Genomic DNA, 22,028 nt, shown 5'->3' with positions numbered 1-22,028 from the left:
TCAAAATTCAAATAAAATAAATTTGAACATAATAGATTAGAATGGAAAATAAAAGAATAGAATTGACTAGAATAGAATAGAAAAAAAAAACAATAGGATAGAAAGACTATAACCATCTTCCAAAATTTTGAATTTCAAATAAAATAAATTTGAATAGAATAAAAAAGAATAGAATTGAAAATAAAATAATGGAATAGAATAGAATAAACAATAAAAAAAGCAAGGATATAACTGTTTTTCAAAATTCAAATTTTGAATACAGGTACTCCTCACTTAACGATCAGAATGGAATAGAAAGAATATAACTATCTTCCAAAATTCAAATTTTGAATAGAATAAATTAGATTTCAAATGGAATTCGAATGGAACTTGAATTGATTTGAATTTTTAAAAACGAATTAAAGTGATTGTAAAGGCTCGTTTTTTTCCTATAAAAATAATAAACATGTTATACTTACCTGCCCTGTTGCAGTGGATTTGCACAGAGCAGCCTGGATCCTCCTCTTCTCGGGTTCCTCTTCTCTGCTCCTGGCCCCATTCCTCCTGTTCAGCACCCCCACAGCAAGCAACTTGCTATGGGGGCACCTGAGCCGAGTCACATCTCCCTGTGTCCATTCAGACACAGAGCCCTGATCCAGCCCCGCCCCCTCTCTCCCCTGATTGACTAGCTGACTTTGATTGACAGCAGTGGGAACCAATGGTGCCGCTGCTGTGTCTTGGCCAATCAGGAAGGAGAATCTCGCATGGCTGAGACACTCGTGGACATCGCTGGACAAAGAGGGACCTCAGGTAAGTAGGGAGGCTGCTGCACACAGAAGGCTTTTTATCTTAATGCATAGAATGTATTAAAATAAAAAAACCTTCTGCCTTTACAACCACTTTAAACTAAACAAGTTTATGTAAATAACAAAATTAAACAAATGTTTTTGTCCTGCACATGTGTAGTAGGCCTTGCTTTAGGTCGGTCTCCCACGCTATCCTCGGGTGCAATGCCCAGCTCTTCAACTGAAGACTGACGTATGTAAAAACTCTGGATGGTCACACGCCACAAGATTCAAGTTTATTGAAAAGCCATGTAAACAAACACATATACAGACAGGATAAGGTGCATCTATGCGTTTCGTGCTAATTCAGCGCTTTTTCATGACTAGCTCTTGACACGTTTCACACTAATTCAGCGCTTACTCATGACTAGCTCTTGACGTGTTTCACTATAATTCAGCGCTTACTCATGACTGGAGGGTGGAACCGATCACTGCCTCCATATTGCAAACTCAAAGCCACCTTACAACAGCTGCTAATCGATTCCACCCCTAACTTCCTCCATACAAAGAACTAGACATGTGCATTCGTTTTCGTCCAAATTTAGGGTATTTTCGTTATCGTTTGTTGAACATGCAGAATCCGAAAACCGAAAGATCTGACGTAAACAAATGCTTTATTTTCGCTTTCGTTGCGACAACAGTTCGATATGGATAGAAGATTCGACATGACGCTGACAATAGTGATCTGTGTCCATCAAACCTGTGGTCGAATGTGCCTAACCTTAACTCTATTAGTCCAAGATTATTCGACTTAGAGAGAAAAGATTGGACATTATAGAGACAATAGCAAAAAAGGTCGAATGTGCCTAACCTTAACTCTATTAGTCCAAGATTTTTCGACATAGAGAGAAAAGATTCGACATGAAGATTCGACGAAGCAGTCGCCGCGAGTGGACATTTATGGTCAAATGCTCCGCCCATAGCCTATAGAAGAATTCTAATGTTGGTTGACTAGTAATAATAATTAATAAATATAATTATTACTAGTGTCATACAACATTAGAATTCTACTATAGCTTGTAGGAGGAACATTCGACCGGAAATGTACGATTGCGGCGTCGTACAGTTTAGCTGCTCCGTCGAATCTTCTTAGAACATTCGACAGACACCATAAGCCTTCAATGACAGATTCGACCTCAATTATTTCGTATTTTCGGACAAATGCATTTTTTAATGAAACAAAATAAATAAGAATGAATTTTGGGGGTAACTAAATACATTTATTTTTCGGACGAAAACGAAATTTGGAAACAAAATATTTCAGTGTACACATGTCTACAAAGAACCAGCAGAACACATTAGAAACAATGTAACTAATCAAAACAAATAACTAGATCCACATCTGTGATCACCATACCATGAAAAATAATGCATGAATCTCTGCTACAAAGTATCATACCAGAATGATCCTAGGAAGCCGTGTGACGGGGTGACAATGCAGGTGTGCAATTAAGAGACAAAGCGTTGTTGCCCTATTACAGGAAGTACCTGAACAAGGACCCTCATGACAAGATCACCGGGTATTATTTTAATAAAAGTTGCAGATTTTAGCGTAAAATTTGAAATGACAATAACATGCTAAAACGTCTAGATTTAAGTGATTGGAGGTTCTGGGTGATCTCCGATTATCAGTACACAGGAACATTTACTCCGTGATATACTGCTATGCACTTTCCATTTAATGTCTTACAAATTTGTAAATGTAGAGAGAAAAATAGGCAAGAAATTCTTCTAAATAAACACCGCGGGTAAGAATTCGCTTTGCCAAGACTAAAAATAGTCAAGCAAAACTTCCCTCTGTGCAGCCAGAAGAAGGTGCATGCCGCCAAGTTTCTGAATCAGGAACACCTGTGATCGGGGGTCTGTGCAGACGGACGGGTGGACGTTCCTGGGATCCTGGCTGGAGGGGCTGCGTTGCTTTTCCTTTGTCTGTGATCCTGGGTCTCGGGCGGCTTTTACCTTCTTTCTTCTTGTTGTCAGAAATAGGGATTTTCCAAATAATATATTGCAGATGTGTGTTGTGTTTTCATGAGCCAAATTTTCTTTGAGAACCTAAATAAGTCACCGTTATATAAATATGGCGAAAGTCAGCCATTTTTATTTATTTTTTTTTCATCTTATAAATATGGCTAATGTCCATCATTTCTCCTTTTGTGGTTTGTTTTTTTGTTTTTTTTCCATGATATAAATGTGGCTAAAATCAGTCATTTTCTTTTATGATTACCGTATATATACTCAAGGATAAGCCGAGTTTTTCAGTTTTTTGTGCTGAAAATGCCCCCCTGGGCTTATACTCGAGTCAAGCACTTTTCTGCAGCAGAGAATGACATTTTCCGAACTGACTTTGGGGCCACTTGGTGCTAGGAACCCCAAATTTGGTGTGCAAACCTAGTGGAAATAGCACTACAACATATCCAAAGCTGGGGTTCCTAGCAACAAGTGGCCCCAAAGTCGGTTCGGAAAATGTCATTCTCTGCTGCAGAAAAGTGCTTGACATTTTCCGATCCGATTTTGGGGCCCCATATCTCGGGGGCCACTTGGTGCTAGGAACCCCAGCTTTCCTAGCACCCAGTGGCCCCGAGATACAGGGCCCCAAAGTCGGTCAACTGTGTCCATCTGTAGCAATGTCATTTCGGAACCCTTTGGGTCCAGAGACTCCAAATTTTGGCTGCAGCTAGGGGGCATCTAGGAACCCTTAACTACCGAGTTTGAAGTTCGAGGGACCTATGGCTGCAAATGGGCACAGTGAGGCTGCAAATGGGCATTGTTGACCCTCTTTTCCACTTACAGTAGCTGCGCATTTCTCACCCTAGGCTTATACTCGAGTCAGGTTTCCCCAGTTTTTTGTGGTAAAATTAGGTGCCTCGGCTTATATTCGGGTTGGCTTATACTTGAGTATATACAGTATTTTTTTTTTTATTATCATTTAAATAAAGCTTAGGCCTGTCATTTTCTCTTATGATTTTTTTTCTTCATATAAATATGGCTAATGTCCATAATTTTCCTTTATGATTTTTTTTCCATCATATAAATATGACTAAGGTCAGTCATCTTTTAATGATTGTTTTTTTTTTTTAATTTTTTTAAAAAATGTTTCCATCATGTGACTATGGCTAAGGTCAGTCAGTTTCTTTTATGATTTTTTTTTCATCATATAACTATGACTAATGTCCATCATTTTCCTTTATGACTTTTTTTTCCCATCATGTAAACATGGCTAAGGTCAGTCAGTTTCTTTTATGATTTTTTTTTAAACAATTATGTTTCCCAAAATTAAGATTATTTTTAGTACTGACATTCTTTGCATGCATGTAAAAGAATAGACTGCACTTGTTTTACTGCTTGGGGACAAATTTTTTATTTTTTTTTTTTTAGAGGAGAATGGAGGAGGATTATAGAGCATCTGTCAGGTTTTTATTTCTGTGAACTCCCCCCCCACCCCCACCCCCCCCCCCCCGGAAGATTTTTCCTCATTTTCCATCCCTGTGACATCAGGACTAGAAATTGAAGTCCAGTTGTCACCAGGAAAGGAGGACACGGATAGCAATAACAATATTGGCAGAAGTTCTTAGCTTTTCTCATTCTACTAAAAGATGTTTTTTTTTTTTTAGTCCATCTACCTTCAAAAGATTCTCTAGCGTAACCCAAATTGCAGTGTCCGTGTCACGTCCCGTGAGCTGTTCTGAAAGCAAAAACAATGTTATCTTTCTTTTGTGTACTACTTTCCCCATCATCCCCCATGTAATAGAGATTTATTTATTTATGGTACTTACATAGCGCATTCACATCAATCCCTACCGTCAAGGAGCTTACAATCTAAGGTCCCTAACTCACATTCATACATACTAGGGCCAATTTAGACAGGATCCAATTAACCTACCAGCATGTCTTTGGAGTGTGGGAGGAAACCGGAGTACCCGGAGGAAACCTACACAGGCACAGGGAGAACATGCAAACTCCAGGCAGATGGTGTCGTGAACAAAGGCTGACATGTTTGAAGTCTAGTCTGTGTAACATTGGCTCCCTCCATAGATAAAGTGAAGTGATTGGTGTAGCCACCAAGGGACAGAAAAAAGGTTCCCGATCATTAGTACAAACTGAGACCTGTTTTTGATAGCTCAGTCTCTGTGTTGCGAACGTGATCTCAGCAAAGAAACCTCTGCCACCCATTGTTGCATACAGTATGTGTGGCCTATGAACGTTGAAGCACGCCCTCTTCGGCATCGCAGCTATGTGTGTTACATGGATGGCATGAGGTTAAGGAGGCTGTACAGAGCCCAAATATGAAATATGGAAGCACTGATTTGTAAAGGAGTTGTGATAGCAGTGATCTTATTAGTCTCCAGGCTATGACTGTCTCTTGAAACATGCTCCGACAAAGCCTATCGCTTGTTTGCAGTCTCTGACCATCTCTTATTGCAGATCTGCAGTCTCCATGGGTAACAATTTAGGTCCCTTATATCACGTAAGTTGACTTCCACTGATATAGTGCAAGGCCCTGCCGGACTAGGTATGTATTGAATGGAGAATTCAGGAAGGCCTTCACATTACATTATTTTTGGTAAATGTAGGTTGTTCATCTAGTGTACCCCAGTCAATATAAAGCAAAAGGAAATAAAACGCGCTATAGATCAAAAGTTTATTAAATAACCTTAGGCTACCTTCACACTGGGGCATTGGGGGCACCGGCAGTAAAGCGCCACTATTGTGAGCGGCACTTTACCGTAGTTTTCGCTGCCCTTTTTGTCCGCTAGCGGGGAGATTTTAACCCCCACTAATGGCCGAAAAGGGTTAAAAGTGCTGCCGCGGCGGCGCTTTTCCGGCACTTCGGGGGCGCTGCACATTGATTTCAATGGGCAGGGGTGCTGTAGGAGCGGCGTATACACCGCTTCTACAGCGCCTCAAAGGTGCGGTTTGCAGGACTTTTTTTGGCGTCCTGCCAGCACACCGCTCCAGTGTGAAAGGCTCTATGCAGGCGATATTTTTAGCGTTATAGCGCCTGTAAAGCGCCTCAGTGTGAAAGCAGCCTAATCGTGAAGCAGCAAACCTCCTGTGGAACATATACACAGTAAATCACATACAAAAATCTACAGGTTGCGCTAATAGCATATAAATTGACAAAATTTGTGGATTAATGTTGGCATATGTAATGCATCAATAAAAATTGTTAAAAACAGTCCATAAATGTTGTGAGAGTGGATCCTGAAAGCAATCTTCACCAACCACCACCGAAGTGATAACAATCGGTGCCCCCACCCATAGCTGTAGGGCCTGCTTACCGGCTCCTATTGATTCCTCATTACAAGGGATCAATAACGCTTGTGGCTATAGCCCAGCCAAGGCCTTTACACCAGATGGTCTCCCCACCTCATCACTCTTTAGTAGTGTGTAGGCTGAGATGATATCTCAAAGGAACAAAAGGGTCCACATAGTGTAAAATCCTAATAAAACTTTTATCAAAACAAAGTAATGCACTTACAGCTGTTTGCTGAATAAAACGCCTTTAAGATCTCATGTGTCGGCCGGCACACAGACAACCTGTCCTCCAAGGCACATAAGTGTTCGGTGCCGTCAGCGCGTTGCTCCGCCCTACGCGTTTCATCATAGACACCATATGCCCCTGGACGACATCCTATGACGAAACGCGCAAGGAGGGAGCGATGCGCTGACGTCACCGAACATTACTGCATCAATGCGACGTGGCATGGAGACAATCAGCCTGTGGCACTGCTGAGGTGTTATGGAAGCCCAGGTTGCTTTGATAGCGGTCTTCAGCTCGTCTGCATTGTTGGGTCTGGTTTCTCTCATCTTCCTCTTGAGATTCTCTATGGGGTTTAGGTCAGGCGAGTTTGCTGGACAATCAAGCACAGTGATACCATGATTATTAAACCAGGTATTGGTACTTTTTGGCAGTGTGGGATGGTGTCAAGTCCTGCTGGAAAAAGAAATTAGCATCTCCATAAAGCTGGTCAGCAGAGGGAAGCATGAAGTGCTCTAGAATTTCCTGGTGGGGGGCTGCACTGACTTTGGACCTGATAAAACACAGAGGACCAACACCAGCAGATGACATGACCCCCCAAATCATCATTGACTGTGGAAACTTCACACTGGACCTCATGCAACTTGGATTCTGTGCCTCTCCAGTCTTCCTCCATACTCTGGGACCTTGTTTTCCAAAGTAAATACCAAATTTTCCACAGTCTGTTCGTGATGATTTGAGGAGCCACGTCATCTGCATCTGCCATGTCATGTGATGTAGATATTCCTTGGCGATCTTCACTACAAAACATATGTCCGATCCGGTGTGTCTCCTCCTCCTTACAGGTGAATGACGATTACAGCGTGATTGGGCGCTCTCTCTTCAAAAAGGAGACCAACATCCAGCTGTTTGTCGGGCTGAAGGTCAAGCTGTCGAGCGGAGAAGACGGAGCGATCGAAGGGAGCTTTGGACAGAGTGGAAAGTTCAAAATCAGAATCCCCAGTGAGTACAAATTTTTCACTCGTTTGCATTGGGCACCAAATTGGCAAATTTATTGATATAAAATGAAACAAAACTGAAGGAAAACAATTTCTTTCCATTTACTTTACATTACATTTATAGTTTCTAACCACAGAGCTAGTCACTATTACTTTGAATGCCTGGTCAAAGCTGAAGTAACAGGGAAAATTATGAACAGGCGTGAAAGGTTCCCTCACCTGTTTTGAAATAAGGTGAAATCTATATAGAAAATGAGTACAGTGAAGTACAGTATATTAACCAGTTCACGACCGCCCCATAGCAGATTGACTGCAACAGGGCGGCCGCTCTCTCCGCAGAATCCCGTATACACTGTACATACGTGATTCTGCACTTCCGGGTTTTGGACGCGAGCGTGCGTTGCTGGCAGCTCGCTCCTGCTGTGATTTTACACAGTGGGAGCTGATCGGCGGGTCCCGCGGACCCAATGTCCGCCAGGACCAACCGTTCGTTCCATACTCTGACAAAATGACAGTTTGTCTATGTAAACAAGGCAGACTGTCATTCTCTGAGTACAGAAATAGAAACACTGATTCATGTCTTCCAGTAGTAAAAGCACCTCCCCTACAGTTAGTAAGCACTCCCTAGGCACACAGTTAACCCTTTGATTGCCCCTGATGTTAACCCCTTCCCTGCCAGTGTCATTAGTACAGTGACGGTGCATATTTTTAGCACTGATCACTGTATTAGGGTCACTGGTCCCCAATATCGCAGTCCCGGTATAAGTCGCTAATCGCCGCCAAATACCGTATTTATCGGCGTATAACACGCACTTTTTTCCCCTTAAAATCAGGCTAAAATCATGGGTGCGTGTTATACACCGATCCCTGCTGTCTCTGAGGGAAGAGGAGCGAGCGCCGCTGAATTACATAGAGCCGCGATCTCCTGTGTACCCGGTGCTCCGTCACTCACAGCCACACCTCCTGGCCCCGCATTGGGCCACTGTTCTGTCTATCATATGAGCAGGGCCAGGAGGCGTGGCTCTGAGTGACGGAGTGATGGGTACACAGGAGATCGGTGCTCGCTCCTCCTCTTCCCTTGGGGACAGCAGGGATAATCCAACACTGGCGAGGCTGCAATGATGGGAAAGGTGAGGCTGCAGATGGGCACTGAACAGGCTGCATTGTTGGGCAATTTAATGGCTGCAGATGGGCACTGTGCAGGGGGCATTGATGAGCTGTGACCCTAATTTTGCTTCAAAGTTCTTTATTTAAAGCATAAGTTTTTTTCCTTAAACTTCCCTTCTAAAATTGGGGTGCGGTATATTCCGAAAATATCCCATAGTTTTGTAGAGACTATAACTTTTGCGCAAATCAATCAATATATGCTTATTAATTGATTTTTTTTTACCAAAAATATATAGCAGAATACATATTGGCCTAAATTTATGTAGAAATTAGATTTTTTTTTTTTTTTTTATTGGATATGTTTTATAGCAGAAAGTAAAAAAATATTGTTTTTCTTTTCAAAATTGTCGGTCTATTTTGTTTATAGCGCAAAAAATAACTGCAGAGGTGATCAAATACCACCGAAATCAAGCTCTATGTGTGGGGAAAAAAAGGACATTTTATTTGGGTACAGCATTGCATGACCGGGTAATAGTCAGTTTAACCACTTGCCGACCACCCGCGGCAGTTATACTGTGGCAAGGTGGCTCGGCTGCGCAAAACGATGTACTGGTACGTTGTTTCGTTCACTAGTCTGTGTGGGTCGATTGGCCAGCAGGGGAGACAATCAGCGGGTCCGGTGGACGTGATGTCCGCTGGACGCCTACGATCGCTCCCCACAGAGACAGAATGGGGATCTGCTGATGTAAACAAGGCAGATCTCCATTCTGTCAGGCGAAGACACAGAGATCTTGTCTTTCTGCTATGCAGGAAGACAGATCTTTGTGTTGACCCAGTCAGACCGTCCCCTCACACAGTTAGTAAACACACTGGGGGAACACACTTAACCCTTTGGTCACCTCTGATGTTAACCCCTTCCCTGCCAGTGTCATTTATACAGTGGCAGTGCATATTTTTAGCTCTGATCACCGTAATAATGTCACTCTTCCCAAAAAGTGTCCGATCTGTCCGCCGCAATGTTGCAGTCCTGCCGAAAAATCGCTGATCACCGCCATTATTAGTAAAAAAATAATAATAATAATAATAAATAACTTTTGCGCAAACCAATAAATATACGCTTATTGGGATTTTTTAATCAAAAATATGTGGCAGACTTCAATGTTGGCCTAAACTGATGAAGAAATTAGATTTTTTTTTTAAATGTTATTGGGTGTATTTTATAGCAGAAAGTAAAAAATATTGTGTTTTTACAATTGTCTGTCTTTTTTTTGTTTATTAAAAAAAATTAAAAACCACAGATGTGCTCAAATACCACCAAAAGAAAGCTCTATTTGTGGGAAAAAGGACATCAATTTTATTGAGTGTACAGCCTTGCAAGACAACGCAATTGTCAGTTAAAGCAACGCAGTGCCGTATCGCAAAAAATAGCCTGGTCATAAAGGGGGGGTAAACCTTCCGGAGGTCAAGTGGCTAAAATAACTAAAGGCATTTTTTTATAGTTTTGAATGGAGTAGAGAGAGAGAGACTAGAACCCCTGTCAGGTTTTTATTGCTGTCTGTGCCCCTGTCAGGGAGATTCACTCTCTCTATTTGTCCTGTTTACCGTTATCGCCAATAGTGAAGGCGAAATGAAATCCCAATTTTTGGGTTGTCAGAAGAGCAGTAGTAGAGGGGAAATCTACCAATGGGGGTGCTAGTTCTGGTGACAACCAGGGCTTGTCTCTTACTTCCTGTTTTGGCAATGGGACAGAAAGTGAAAGAAAATTTCCCCAATGGGACACAGATGGCAAACATTACACTGACGGGAGTTAATTAGTTCTGCTTTAACCACTTCAGTACTGGACACTCTCACCCTCTTCCTTTTTTTTTTTTTCCCAATAAAATTTTTTTTATTGATTTTATAATAAGTACAAAAGTAAAGAGAGGTACATGAACAGAAAAGAACAAGGATGAAAAACCCGAAGAAATGGGTCAAACAAATACATAGAGAAAATAAACTTACATCTCAAAATTTGTGATACATTGTTCTTGTATAATGCAACATAATAATCCATGGCTTACAGCAAAATAGTGTAAGGCTAGTAATTTTACAAAACAAATGTAAAATGTAATCCGTCATATATCGAAAGAGGGAAAAGTAACTCAACTAGGTCGTGGAAGAGTGGCCATATGAAGCAAAAAGAGAACCCTGTAGGTCTTATAGCAAAAGGTGGATGTAGATACCAAGAAACTCTAATTGGTTAAACATAAGTAAAGGAGGACTCTCGGGTACCCATCAGAGATTTAAAATCACGAATAAATAAAGGAGAACCACGCTCTCCAGGTCTTGTAGTCCCCCTTCCTGACCAGGCCAATTTTCAGCTTTCATCGCTGTCACACTTTGACAATTACTCAGTCTTGCAACACTGTACCCATAGGACATTTTTTATTATTTTATGAGACAAATAGAGCCTTCTTTTAGTGGTATTAAATCACCGCTGTGGTTTTTTTTTTTTTTTTTTGCTATATAAATGAAAAAATGCTAAAATATCAAAAAGAAACATGGTTTTCTTTGTTTCTGTGATAAAGTTTTGCAAATACCCTTTCTTCATAAATTTCAGGCAAAATTTATTCTGCTACATTTCTTTAGTAAAAATTAGACCTTTTTGGACAGTCCAAAGTATTTAGTAAGAGGCATGGCAATGAGTTTTTTTAAACTTGTATTTTTTTTTTTGTCACAATTTTTTGGGAAAACAAAGAAATTAAATACATTTTTTTTTTTTTTTTTTATGCTTGCTGTCACTGGTGCAGTACAGCGGCATCAAATGGCTGGTGTGGCAGTGATCAGGGATACCGACTGATGACAGAATACCGTATATACTCGAGTATAAGCCGACCCGAATATAAGCCGAGGCACCTAATTTTACCACAAAAAACTGGGAAAACTTATTGACTCGAGTATAAGCCTAGGGTGAGAAATATGCAGCTACTGTAAGTGGAAAAGAGGGTCAACAATGGCCATTTGCAGCCTCACTGTGCCCATTTGCAACCATAGGTCCCCCGAACTTCAAACTTGGTAGTTAAGGGTTCCTAGATGCCCCCTAGCTGCAGCCAAAATTTGGGGTCTCTGGACCCAAAGGGTCCCGAAATGACATTGCTGCAGATGGACACAGTTGACCGACTTTGGGGCCCCGTATCTCGGGGACACTTGGTGGTCCTGAGATACGGGGCCCCAAATTCGGTTTGGAAAATGTCATTCTCTGTTACAGAAAAGTGCTTGACTCGAGTATAAGCGAGGGGGGCATTTTCAGCACAAAAAAATGTGCTGAAAAACTCAGCTTATACTCGAGTATGTACGGTAAGTGTAAAATAAAAAATGAATACATTTTAATTACATTTTTAAATATTTTTTTTACATACCTTCATCAGGGTAGTTCAGTGTCACCATAGATGGGATGATCAGGGATTTTTTTTTTACACTGTTATTGCTTAAAACAGTGATGATCACTATTAAAAGCAAGAGCTTTAACTGCCCATTCATGACTTCATGACACATTTGTTACTGACGTGTTGTTGTGATTGGCTACAGCTAATCACATGGTACAGGGTGCCAGGTACCATGTGATAGCTGTGGGCCTATTACAGCATCACAACAGTAAGCAAGCTGTTCATGAATGAAAGCCATTCATGACGGTTTGCTTACATAATGTGTGATTGCTATGATTGGTCATAGTAATCCCATGATGCGAGCAGCTGGGTACTGAGCACTGTGATCCGTGGTGTATACCGGACACAGTGGTCATGGGATCGTGCCACTGCACATCCCAGGGAGCACGTTAGTGTGCATGTGCTAGGCGACATACGGAGAAGACTCTTAGTCTGCAGCTGCCGCCTGTTCACAGTAGAATAACCGCGGCAAGCGATTAAATGAACAAGTTGAAGTTAGACGCTGATTGGCTACTGTGCACAGCTGCACCAGATTCGGCGTCCACCAGTTTTGGTAAATCCCCCCCCCATGTGTAGCATATCAATGTTGATGTAAACATTTATTGAAATAAAGTGCACTCACAAAAGTGACTGGGCTTGGGTGAGCAACCATGGATCTAATCTGAACCAGGAAGAGTAGAGTGAGATCCATACACCCCAGCCTTGGCCACAGACAAGGGGATAGAAGTGTTCTGTGACACAGTCCGATGAATGAGAACTGCTGCCTCAAGATGTCAGTCCAGGCTCTCGTGTTTAGCGGTTTGACAGCTTGAGGCACCCATCAAAATGTAACACAGTTCACGTCTATCCCCATGTCCTCACTTTTGTGAGTGCATTTTATTTCAATAAATGTTTACATTAACTTTTATATGGTACTCAATGTGTTTTGCGCCTTGTTGTTATGTTTTTTAGCTGCAAAAGGGTTAACCCTTGCTTAGTTTTTTCAAAATGAAATAGCTTTAGATATACACTCACCAGCCACTATTAGGTACACCTTGCTCGTACCGGGTTGGACCCCCTTTTGCCCTCAGAACTGCCTTAATTCTTTGTGGCATCGATTCAACAAGGTGTTGGAAACATTCCTCAGAATAGTGATATGATAACATCACGCAGTTACTGCAGATTTGTCGGCTACACATCCATGATGCAAATCTCCCATTCCACTACATCCCAAAGGTGCTCTATTGGATGAGATGTGGTGAGTGTGGAGGCCATTGGAGTACAGAGACCTCGTTATCCAGTGGTGAGATGATTGGAGCTTTGTGACATGGTGCATTATCCTGCTGGAAGGAGCCATCAGAAGATGGGGACACTGTAGTCATAAAGGGATGGACATGGTCAGCAACAATACTCAGGTAGGCCGTGGCGTTTAAATGATGCTCAGTTGGTACTAGAGAAAAGAAGAAGAAAATATCCCCCCCACCATTACACCACCACCAGCCTGAACTGCTGATACAAGGCAGGATGGATCCGTGCTTTCATATTGTTTACTCCAAATTCTGACCCGACCATCTGAATGTCGCAGCTGAAATCCAGACTCATCAGACCAGGCAAGGTTTTTCCAATCTTCTATTGTCCAATTCTGGTGATCCTGTGCGAATTGTAGCCTCAGTTTCCTGTTCTTAGCTGACAGGAGTGGCACCCGGTGTGGTCTTCTGCTGCTGTAACCTATTTGCTTCAAGGTTCGATGTGTTGTGCATTCAGAGATGGTGTTCTGCATACCTTGGTTGTAACAATTGGTTATTTGAGTTACTGTTGCCTTTCTATCATCTCGAACCAGTCTGCCCATTCTCCTCTGACATCAATAAGGCATTTTCCTCCACACAACTGCCGCTCACTGGATATTTTCTCTTTTTCGGACCATTCTCTGTAAACCCGAGAGATGGTTGTGCGTGAAAACCCCAGAAGACTGGCAGTTTTTGAAATACTCAGACCAGCCCGTCTGGCACCAACAACCACGCCACGTTCAGAGTCACTGAAATCCCCTTTCTTCCCCATTCTGATGTTCGGTTTGACATTCAGCAAGTTGTCTTCACCACATCTAGATGCCCAAATGCACTGAGTTGCTGCCATGTGATTGGCTGTTTAGCAATTTGTGTTACCAAGCAATTGAACAGATGTACCTAATAAAGTGGCCGGTGAGTGTAGATATACATTATCTTCGTTGGATATACATTAAATTGCATTTCACATCAAAGACCAGTCTGGCTTTGTGTGCACACCAGCTATTTTCTGTAGACCGTTTATACACATGGCTGTAATTCGCACATTTTATGGAAACAGCTGTACGCCGGTACAGTGAGGAAGGGGTTTCGGATGTACCGCACAGTCTTTGGGGGTCATAAAGGGGAAGTTTAGACTATTAGGGAAGCTTAGTCAGACTATAGTTTGATTTTCTTTGCCTGTGTATTTGTTTTTGGACGGGGAGGGGGGTGGCGAGTGCCCACATATCCATTGCTGATTTTACTGTTAACAAGAAGCGAGGTGGGGAGGAGGGGGGGGGGGTCAGTATGACAGCTCATGTGAACTGAAGTTCGCATTCCATTGCCGGGTCAATGTTGTCTCTTAATGTGCCTGCATCCTGTTTGTGGCTTTTTTTTTTTTTTCTTTTAAATTTCATTAAAAGCAACTGATCGGATTCCTCTATCCCGCAAAGCTTCAGTCTGTCTTGGCCCACAGATTACTTCCATAAAGAATTCTGAGCAACCTTTGATGGCTGAGTATTCCATAGAAGGGTAAAGTCTGCACAGGCTTGAGCGGTCTGTGGTCTCCTGTGTACATTGGGGGGGTTAGACGTTTCCTTTTCACTTCCTCGTTTAAAAAAAAAAAAATACTTTCAATGTGTTTTAATGACCTTGGAAAGAAGTAGTAGAGGCCTGAGCTGGTGAACTAATGCTATAGATGAAAGTCAGAAGATATGATTGTACACCCGTGGGCAGGGGCGTTGCTAGGGGGTGGCTATTGGGGCTATAGCCCCGAATCTGGGGCCCCGAGTCTCGGGCCCATAGCCCCGAGTCTCTTGCCGCAGGGTCCCTGCTTAACCAGCGCTTCAATCACCCTGACACCATATAAACCATGGTGCCATGATGATTGAAGCATCAACACCAGCCATTGCCCGCGAAACATGGCTTACCACCGGCGTGCCACCCGCAGGCCTGCAAAAAGGTTGGTGATCACTGGTATGGGCTCTAGCCCCAGATCTTTTGCAGACCTAGCAACGCCCCTGCCCGTGGGCATCTTTATGGTAAGTCATTGACTGCAATGGGCTGTGTTAGAACAAAACTCGGGGCCACTAAAGAATAGCCCCTTGTACTGCAGGGGTTGATTGCTCATCTTGGAGCTCAAAAAGGTGTACAATATCTTTTAAAGCATGTCAATAATCGTAAACAACATATAATTGTCAAGAAATTTAAAAAATCTGCATACATCATCCACCAATAAAGAAAATGATTAAAAAAAAGTGTGCATATATAGTCCACACCCAGTGTCCTATCCCCTGAAGATGTCCTCTTGTCGACCAAAAGTATAGGGCGAACAATGGCGGAGTGTTTTTATGCTTTGATTTGTTCTGTTACTTCCTATTATTCCTGAGGAGCGTGGCACAGTTCATATGACACCCAGTGTCCAATCACGGCTCCTTCTACCGAAAAGTTTGGGGACCCCTGGTCTAGAGAGAGGAACAAAAAAAAATGGTGATTTACAGGACCGATCCTCTTCTCCTCCTTGCCACTAGGCTGGACCTCGCAACTGCTTCTTCTGCATGCTCCAGTAGTCCAGGGTCCTGACCTCATGAAGACTAAAGCAGGGTCCATAACTTTGTACACTATATTACCAAAAGTATTGGGACTCCTGCCTTTGCAAGCACAGGAACTTTAATGGCATCCCAGTCTTAGTCTGTAGGGTTCAATATTCAGTTGAACCCTACGGGTTAAAGGGTGGGGCCAGTCAAGTTCCTCTATCCCAAACTCGCTCATTCATGTCTTTATGGACCTTGCTTTGTGCGCTGGTCCAAATGATTTGGTGGAGGGGGGGATTATGGTTTGGGGCTGTTTTTCAGGGGTTGGGCTTGGCCCCTTAGTTCCAGTGAAGGGAACTCTTAAGGCGTCAGCATACCAAGACATTTTGGATGATTTTATGCTCCCAACTTTGTGGGAACAGTTTGGGGATGGCCCCTTCCTGTTCCAACATGACTGCGCACCAGTGCACAAAGCAAGGACCATAAAGACATGGATGAGCGAGTTTGAGGTGGAGGCACTTAACTTGCCTGCACAGAGTCCTGGCCTCAACACAATAGAACACCTTTGGGATGAATTAAAACTGAGACTGCGAGCCAGGCCTTCTCGTCCCACATCAGTGCCTGACCTCATAAATGCGCTTCTGGAAGAATGATCAAACCATCCCATGGACACACTCCTAAACCTTGTGGACAGCCTTCCCAGAAGAGTTGAAGCTGTTATAGCTATAAAAGTGGGCCAACTCAATATTGAACCCTACGGACTAAGACTGGGATGCAATTAAAGTTCATGTGCGTGTAAAGGCAGGCCTCCCAATACTTTTGAAAATATAATAAATATATATATATATATATATATTTTTTATTTATTTATTTTTTTTAAAGGTGGGGGAGGGGGGATGCCATTAGAGTTCAATGCAGAGCATTTGCGTTGTTTTTATTAAATACTTACCTTTTAATGGTTATTAATAAAATGTATATATTTTAATAGTATTTTCATGACTTATTGAACATGCACCTAAAAAATCCCATCACCTCCAAACACACAATGAGTTTGAGGTGTTGACTTAGCCTCCAAATACTCCAGACCTCAATCTGTGGGATGTGCTGGAAAAAACAAGTCCGATCCATGGAGGCCTCGCCTCACAACTTACACAGGATTTGAAGGATCTGCTACTGACGACTTGGTGCCAAATACCACAGCACACCTTCAGAGGTCTAGTGGAGTCCACCCCTTGATGGGTCAAGGTTGTTTCAGCGACTAAATGGGGGACCTACTCAATATTAGGTGGGTGGTCATAGTGTTGTAGTGCCAACAATTTGTGCAGCGCTTAAAGGGAGACAGACAATTAGAATACAGTTCAATACAGGAAGCTTAGGAGGGCTCTGTTCTTAAGAGCTTACAATCTAATACACATTTGATTTAGGTTTTCAGGTAGTAGCTTTAACTAATCCCTGTCATTCTTAGCATTAGTGTCATACGGGTGTCAAGGACATGATTCTCCTCATTACAGTTTACTGGTGGGTAACGTTCTCTACGAAAAACATTTTCTCTGACGCTCCTCTAGGCAATTCAAATGCGGCACCTTTCATGAGCTGTAAAATCTGTGTCCTGCGTCTGAGGAGCACCTGAGTTCCCCATAACATTGTCACTTGTGGGGATATTGTTCATTCAGTTGCGTTACTTCTGCATCATGTATCTGTTCAGCGAGCAGAGAGATTATCCGTCCCGCTCTAATGATAAGTGAGTGGATAACTGCCGGCTGATTGGTCTGTGGTCTTCTGTGCACATTAGGGCTTAGACGTTTCCTCCTCATTTCCTTTTTTCACCAAGTGTTTCGGCATGTTTTATGACCTCGTACATTAGCATCAGAAGCTTGGATTGTACAGCAAGAGCAGAGCAGGGTAAACACATATTTGAGACCGTATTCCCATGGGGGGAAAACATTTCTTATTGCTCATTCCACCAAAGTCGGCCCCTCGGTTTCCCAGTCCGTTACAAGTGAGGAGCTGGTAAAGAACTGCTTAAAGTCCAACTCCAGGAATTGGAAACTATCTACCCTTGTAGTGGGGCTCCCCCTGCGTTGCAAGAGTTAATGTTGGTTATGTCTAGGGCAGGGGTAAGGAATTTAAATTCAAGGAGGTCCGGTCGCTGAAATTTTTTTCCAGCTGAGGTCCGAATCTCTCTTTAATACAACAAAAAGTAGGACTATCACATCCACTTTCAAGTAGAAGATAATAGAACCACCTTACATAAGGAGTCTTCATCAGAGTACCTCTTAGATTGATTGCCCCCATCAGAGTGCCCCTTACATCAGGTGTCCCCATCAGAGTGCCCCCTTACATCAGGTGTCCCCATCAGAGTGCCCCCTTACATCAGGTGTCTCCATCAGAGTGCCCCCTTACATCAGGTGTCCCCATCAGAGTGCCCCCTTACATCAGGTGTCCCCATCAGAGTGCCCCCTTACATCAGGTGTCCCCATCAGAGTGCCCCCTTACATCAGGTGTCCCCATCAGAGTGCCCCCTTACATCAGGTGTCCCCATCAGAGTGCCCCCTTACATCAGGTGTCCCCATCAGAGTGCCCCCATACATCAGGTGTCCCCATCAGAGTGCCCCCTTACATCAGGTGTCCCCATCAGAGTGCCCCCTTACATCAGGTGTCCCCATCAGAGTGCCCCCTTACATCAGGTGTCCCCATCAGAGTGCCCCCTTACATCAGGTGTCCCCATCAGAGTGCCCCCCATACATCAGGTGCCCCTATCAGAGTGCCCCCCATACATCAGGTGCCCCTATCAGAGTAACACTATAAAACAGGAACCCCAATCAGAATCCCCTCATTAAACAGTTGCCCCCATCAGAGTGCCCTCATACATCAGGTGTCCCCATCAGAGTGCTCCCTTACATAATGTGTCCCCATCAGAATGCACCGTGCATCAGATTGGTATGTTGGTTTTGTGTTGGTTATTATCTTGGGTGGTGTTATAGAAAGTGGTGTATTATTTGTATTGGGTAGTTTGCCTGTTATTTTAATTTGTGTTATTTATTCTATGTTGTATTTTAATTGTATGGATGTTTTATTTGTAGTGTAGTTTTAACTTTATTTGGTGTTAATGGCTGTTGGTAATTGTGTTGTGTTTTTGCATCTTGTTCAGTCTATTGTGATCTTGTGTTGTCTTGTTAAGTGTGTCTGTGTCGTAACAATTTCCCTTTGGGATTAATAAAGTATTCTGTATTCCCCATCATTGGATGAAGCTTAGTTAGGATCCAGCACAGCAGAATGATGGACTGAGGGTCCACCATCTAGTGAAGGCTGGCCTGGGGGAGGGGTACAGGAACGGCATTATTACTAACCCTATCCCCATCCTCTGTTTTGCTTTGTCTTTTAAGGCTACCTTGTGGTAAAAGCAAGGAAGCACAAAAAACCTCTGAATATCACTGTATGTCACTTTGCTTTACTAAACAAAAAATGCTGTACTCACCTGCAGGAATAACAATACACAACATACAGAGTATCACAAAATGTACATACAATATACTGTACACATGCACAAGCTATCTATCCCTAGCAATATGTATGCAATAGGAATACTCTAGTTTCTTAGCTTGGTTCTTCCTTTTGATGGAGTCCTCTTCTAGGACCACTTCCTGTCCTGTGCTCATGCACCAGTCCAACAAGTTCATTAGCATATGAATAAGGGAAGCCTAGCTACTAAAAAAAAATGAACTAAAATGAATCTAAAATCTTATATTTATGCTATACAAAATGACTAAAATAGCTTTAGCAACACACCCTCTGGCACTGCCCTCTTCCCATTGACTTCAATGCAAAAACGCCCCCTATTGACTTCAATGCAAAATCGCGTCCCATTTACTTCAATGAAAAAGTGCCAACCACATTAAATTAAATATTACATTTTTTTTTTAAACTGTCTGTTTCAGTTTTCAGCCTGAATTTTCGGTGTTAGTTTCGACGCTGGAAATTTTAATTTCAGTGCACCACTAGTTGTCACCCTATTACAGGAAGTGCAGTGAGACAGCTGAAACTGGCAGGATCCCCTGGTATGTACTACATTTCTCACAGAAAATGAGGATAAGATTGCAAACTATAGTGTAGATGTGTTTTGGACGGAATTTAATTTTTCGGTTTATAGACAAAAAAAGACCCCCTAGGTTAGACTACAGAGTGGAACAAAATAATCTTTTGTGACATTTACTGAAATTTATGTGATTGGGGAGTGTTTTTCCAGAGCTCGAGATCTTTAGGATAAAGTTGTCATTGGTGACATATTGACTTCCTGTTGAGTAATCCATTGAAGGACGCGGCATTGCGGCTTTTTTCAGCATGGAATAGGTGGAAACATAAACTAATCACTTACTCAGCTACATAGCAATGGAGAGCTTTACTAAAATGGGGAATTCTTTTGTAGATGACCGTGGATTATGACCACACTAAAAGACAATCACCTTTAAATAACCCATTACTGCCGAATAAAATGACATACCAGAGTAATTAGTGACACACTCATGGAGTCTGCATTCTCTGTATAAATTCTGTTCTGAGGTATATACTATATTGCCGAAAGTATTGGGACGCCTCCCTTTACACGCACATGAACTTTAATGGCATCCCACTCTTAGTCCGTAGGGTTCAATATTGAGTTGGCCCACCCTTTACAGCCATAACAGCTTCAACTCTTCTGGGAAGGCTGTCCACAAGGTTTAGGAGTGTGTCTATGGGAATGTTTGACCATTCTTCCAGAAGCGCATTTGTGAGGTCAGGCACTGATGTTGGACGAGAAGGCCTGGCTCACAGTCTCCGCTCTAATTCACGCTAAAGGTGTTCTATCAGGTTGAGGTCAGGACTCTGTGCAGGCCAGACAAGTTCCTCCACCCTAAACTCCCTCATCCATGTCTTTATGCACCTTGCTTTGTTCTAAAAAAAAACAATCAAACTGCTCACACTGCAGTTACAGCAGTTTTTTTTTTTTCCTTTTGGGATAAAGCTTTTACATGAATAAATGAAAGCTGATCATTGTAAGCACCTCTGTTGGTGGTTAATGGTTTGCCTCTCAGCCCTCTAAAAGAGACAGCTTGTTCTGTTGAAAAACAACAGACTTGCTTGTCAGATCAGCAGGTGAAAATAGAGATAAAAGTAAAGGAAAAAAAATAGTGGAAAAAGTAAACTGTATTTTCTGTTTATGAATGGGGGAGGAGCCTCTGTGTCCTGTTCATTCATCTTCAGTGCAGCTAAGGGTACAGAAAAAGGAATTGAAGAATCCGTGTCCTTTCTCTGTTTCAAAGGAGAGATGTCAGTGGTCTGTAAAGAATAATTCAATTTTTTTTTTTTTAAATAACAAATTGTAAAAAATAATTGAAAAAAGTAAGGGCTCATTTACATGGGTTCTCTGGCCCATACAGTGTGAATGAGCGGTTGGTTTGTGCGGCTGGAGCCGCCTGTTCTTCTATGAGAATCAGTGGCTGTATGAACACAGCCACAGGTGCTAATTTGATAAGTCTGCAGATGCGAGTGAGTGGCCCCGAATTCATGCTGTCCGGGTTTGGGGCCATACACCTGCATCCACACGCCTGTCAAATTAGGACCTGCGGCTGTGTTCATACAGCTGCTACGTCCCCTTAGCTTAACATAGGCTGCCTACACAGAGCAAAAGCCACATTAAAAAAAAAACAAAAAAAAACACAGATTCACACTGTGCAGGTCACAGCACCCATGTGAATGAGCCCCAAGACCTCCATTTATACACTCAATGCAGTTTATTTCTTAGATTTAGCAGGAATTGTGTAAGTTATGTTATGGTTGTGTCTGCTAAAAATGATTTTAATGTATCTTTTAGTAGTGATGCACCGAAATTTCAGCCGCTTCAAAAGTTATCTACCAAAAATAGGGTTTTCATCGCTGTGGCGAAAAATAAAAAAAGGTGCCGATAATGGCTGCCGAAACCCCGCGATTTTATCGTGCTTATTGGTGTGTTTTCCATAGGTCATGTGACTCAAAAATGCATCAGAAACGCAACGCGGGTCCATTTTTGATGCATTCTTGCTGTTGTTTTAGTGCATTTCAATGGGGAGGTGCATTTTTTTGGTGCGGTTTTTTTAACCAGTTCAGCTCCGGAAAAAAGGTTTACCCCCCTTTCATGACCAGGCCATTTTTTGCAACTGCGTTACTTTAAGTGACAATTGTGCGGTCGTGTGATGCTGTACCAAAATACAATTTTTGTCCTCCCCCCCCCCCCCCCCCCCCACAAATAGAGCTTTCTTTTGGTGGTATTTGATCACCTCTGCGTTTTATTTTTTTATTTTTTGCGTTATAAACAAAAAAAATACTGACAATTGTAGAAAAAAAACAAAAACCATCATTTTTACTTTCTGCTATAAAACATATCCAATAAAAAAAAATTTTAAA

General features: G+C 42.3%; 1 protein-coding gene across 1 annotated transcript in view; it reads left to right on the top strand.

Moving 5' to 3' along the window:
• Window positions 1–22,028, top strand: part of EEFSEC (eukaryotic elongation factor, selenocysteine-tRNA specific) — a 243,240-nt gene that overhangs the window by 151,088 nt on the left and 70,124 nt on the right. Inside the window, exon 6 of the mRNA XM_073591890.1 lies at window positions 7,149–7,305. Within this exon, the coding sequence (XP_073447991.1) occupies window positions 7,149–7,305 (157 nt within the window). The remainder of the gene's footprint in view (window positions 1–7,148; window positions 7,306–22,028) is intronic.

This window comes from Aquarana catesbeiana, linkage group LG07 (genome assembly GCF_042186555.1).
Source record: "Aquarana catesbeiana isolate 2022-GZ linkage group LG07, ASM4218655v1, whole genome shotgun sequence".
Lineage (NCBI taxonomy): Eukaryota > Metazoa > Chordata > Amphibia > Anura > Ranidae > Aquarana > Aquarana catesbeiana.
The sequence above is the reverse complement of the archived record's forward strand: the minus strand, read 5'-3'. Positions and strand labels throughout refer to the sequence as shown.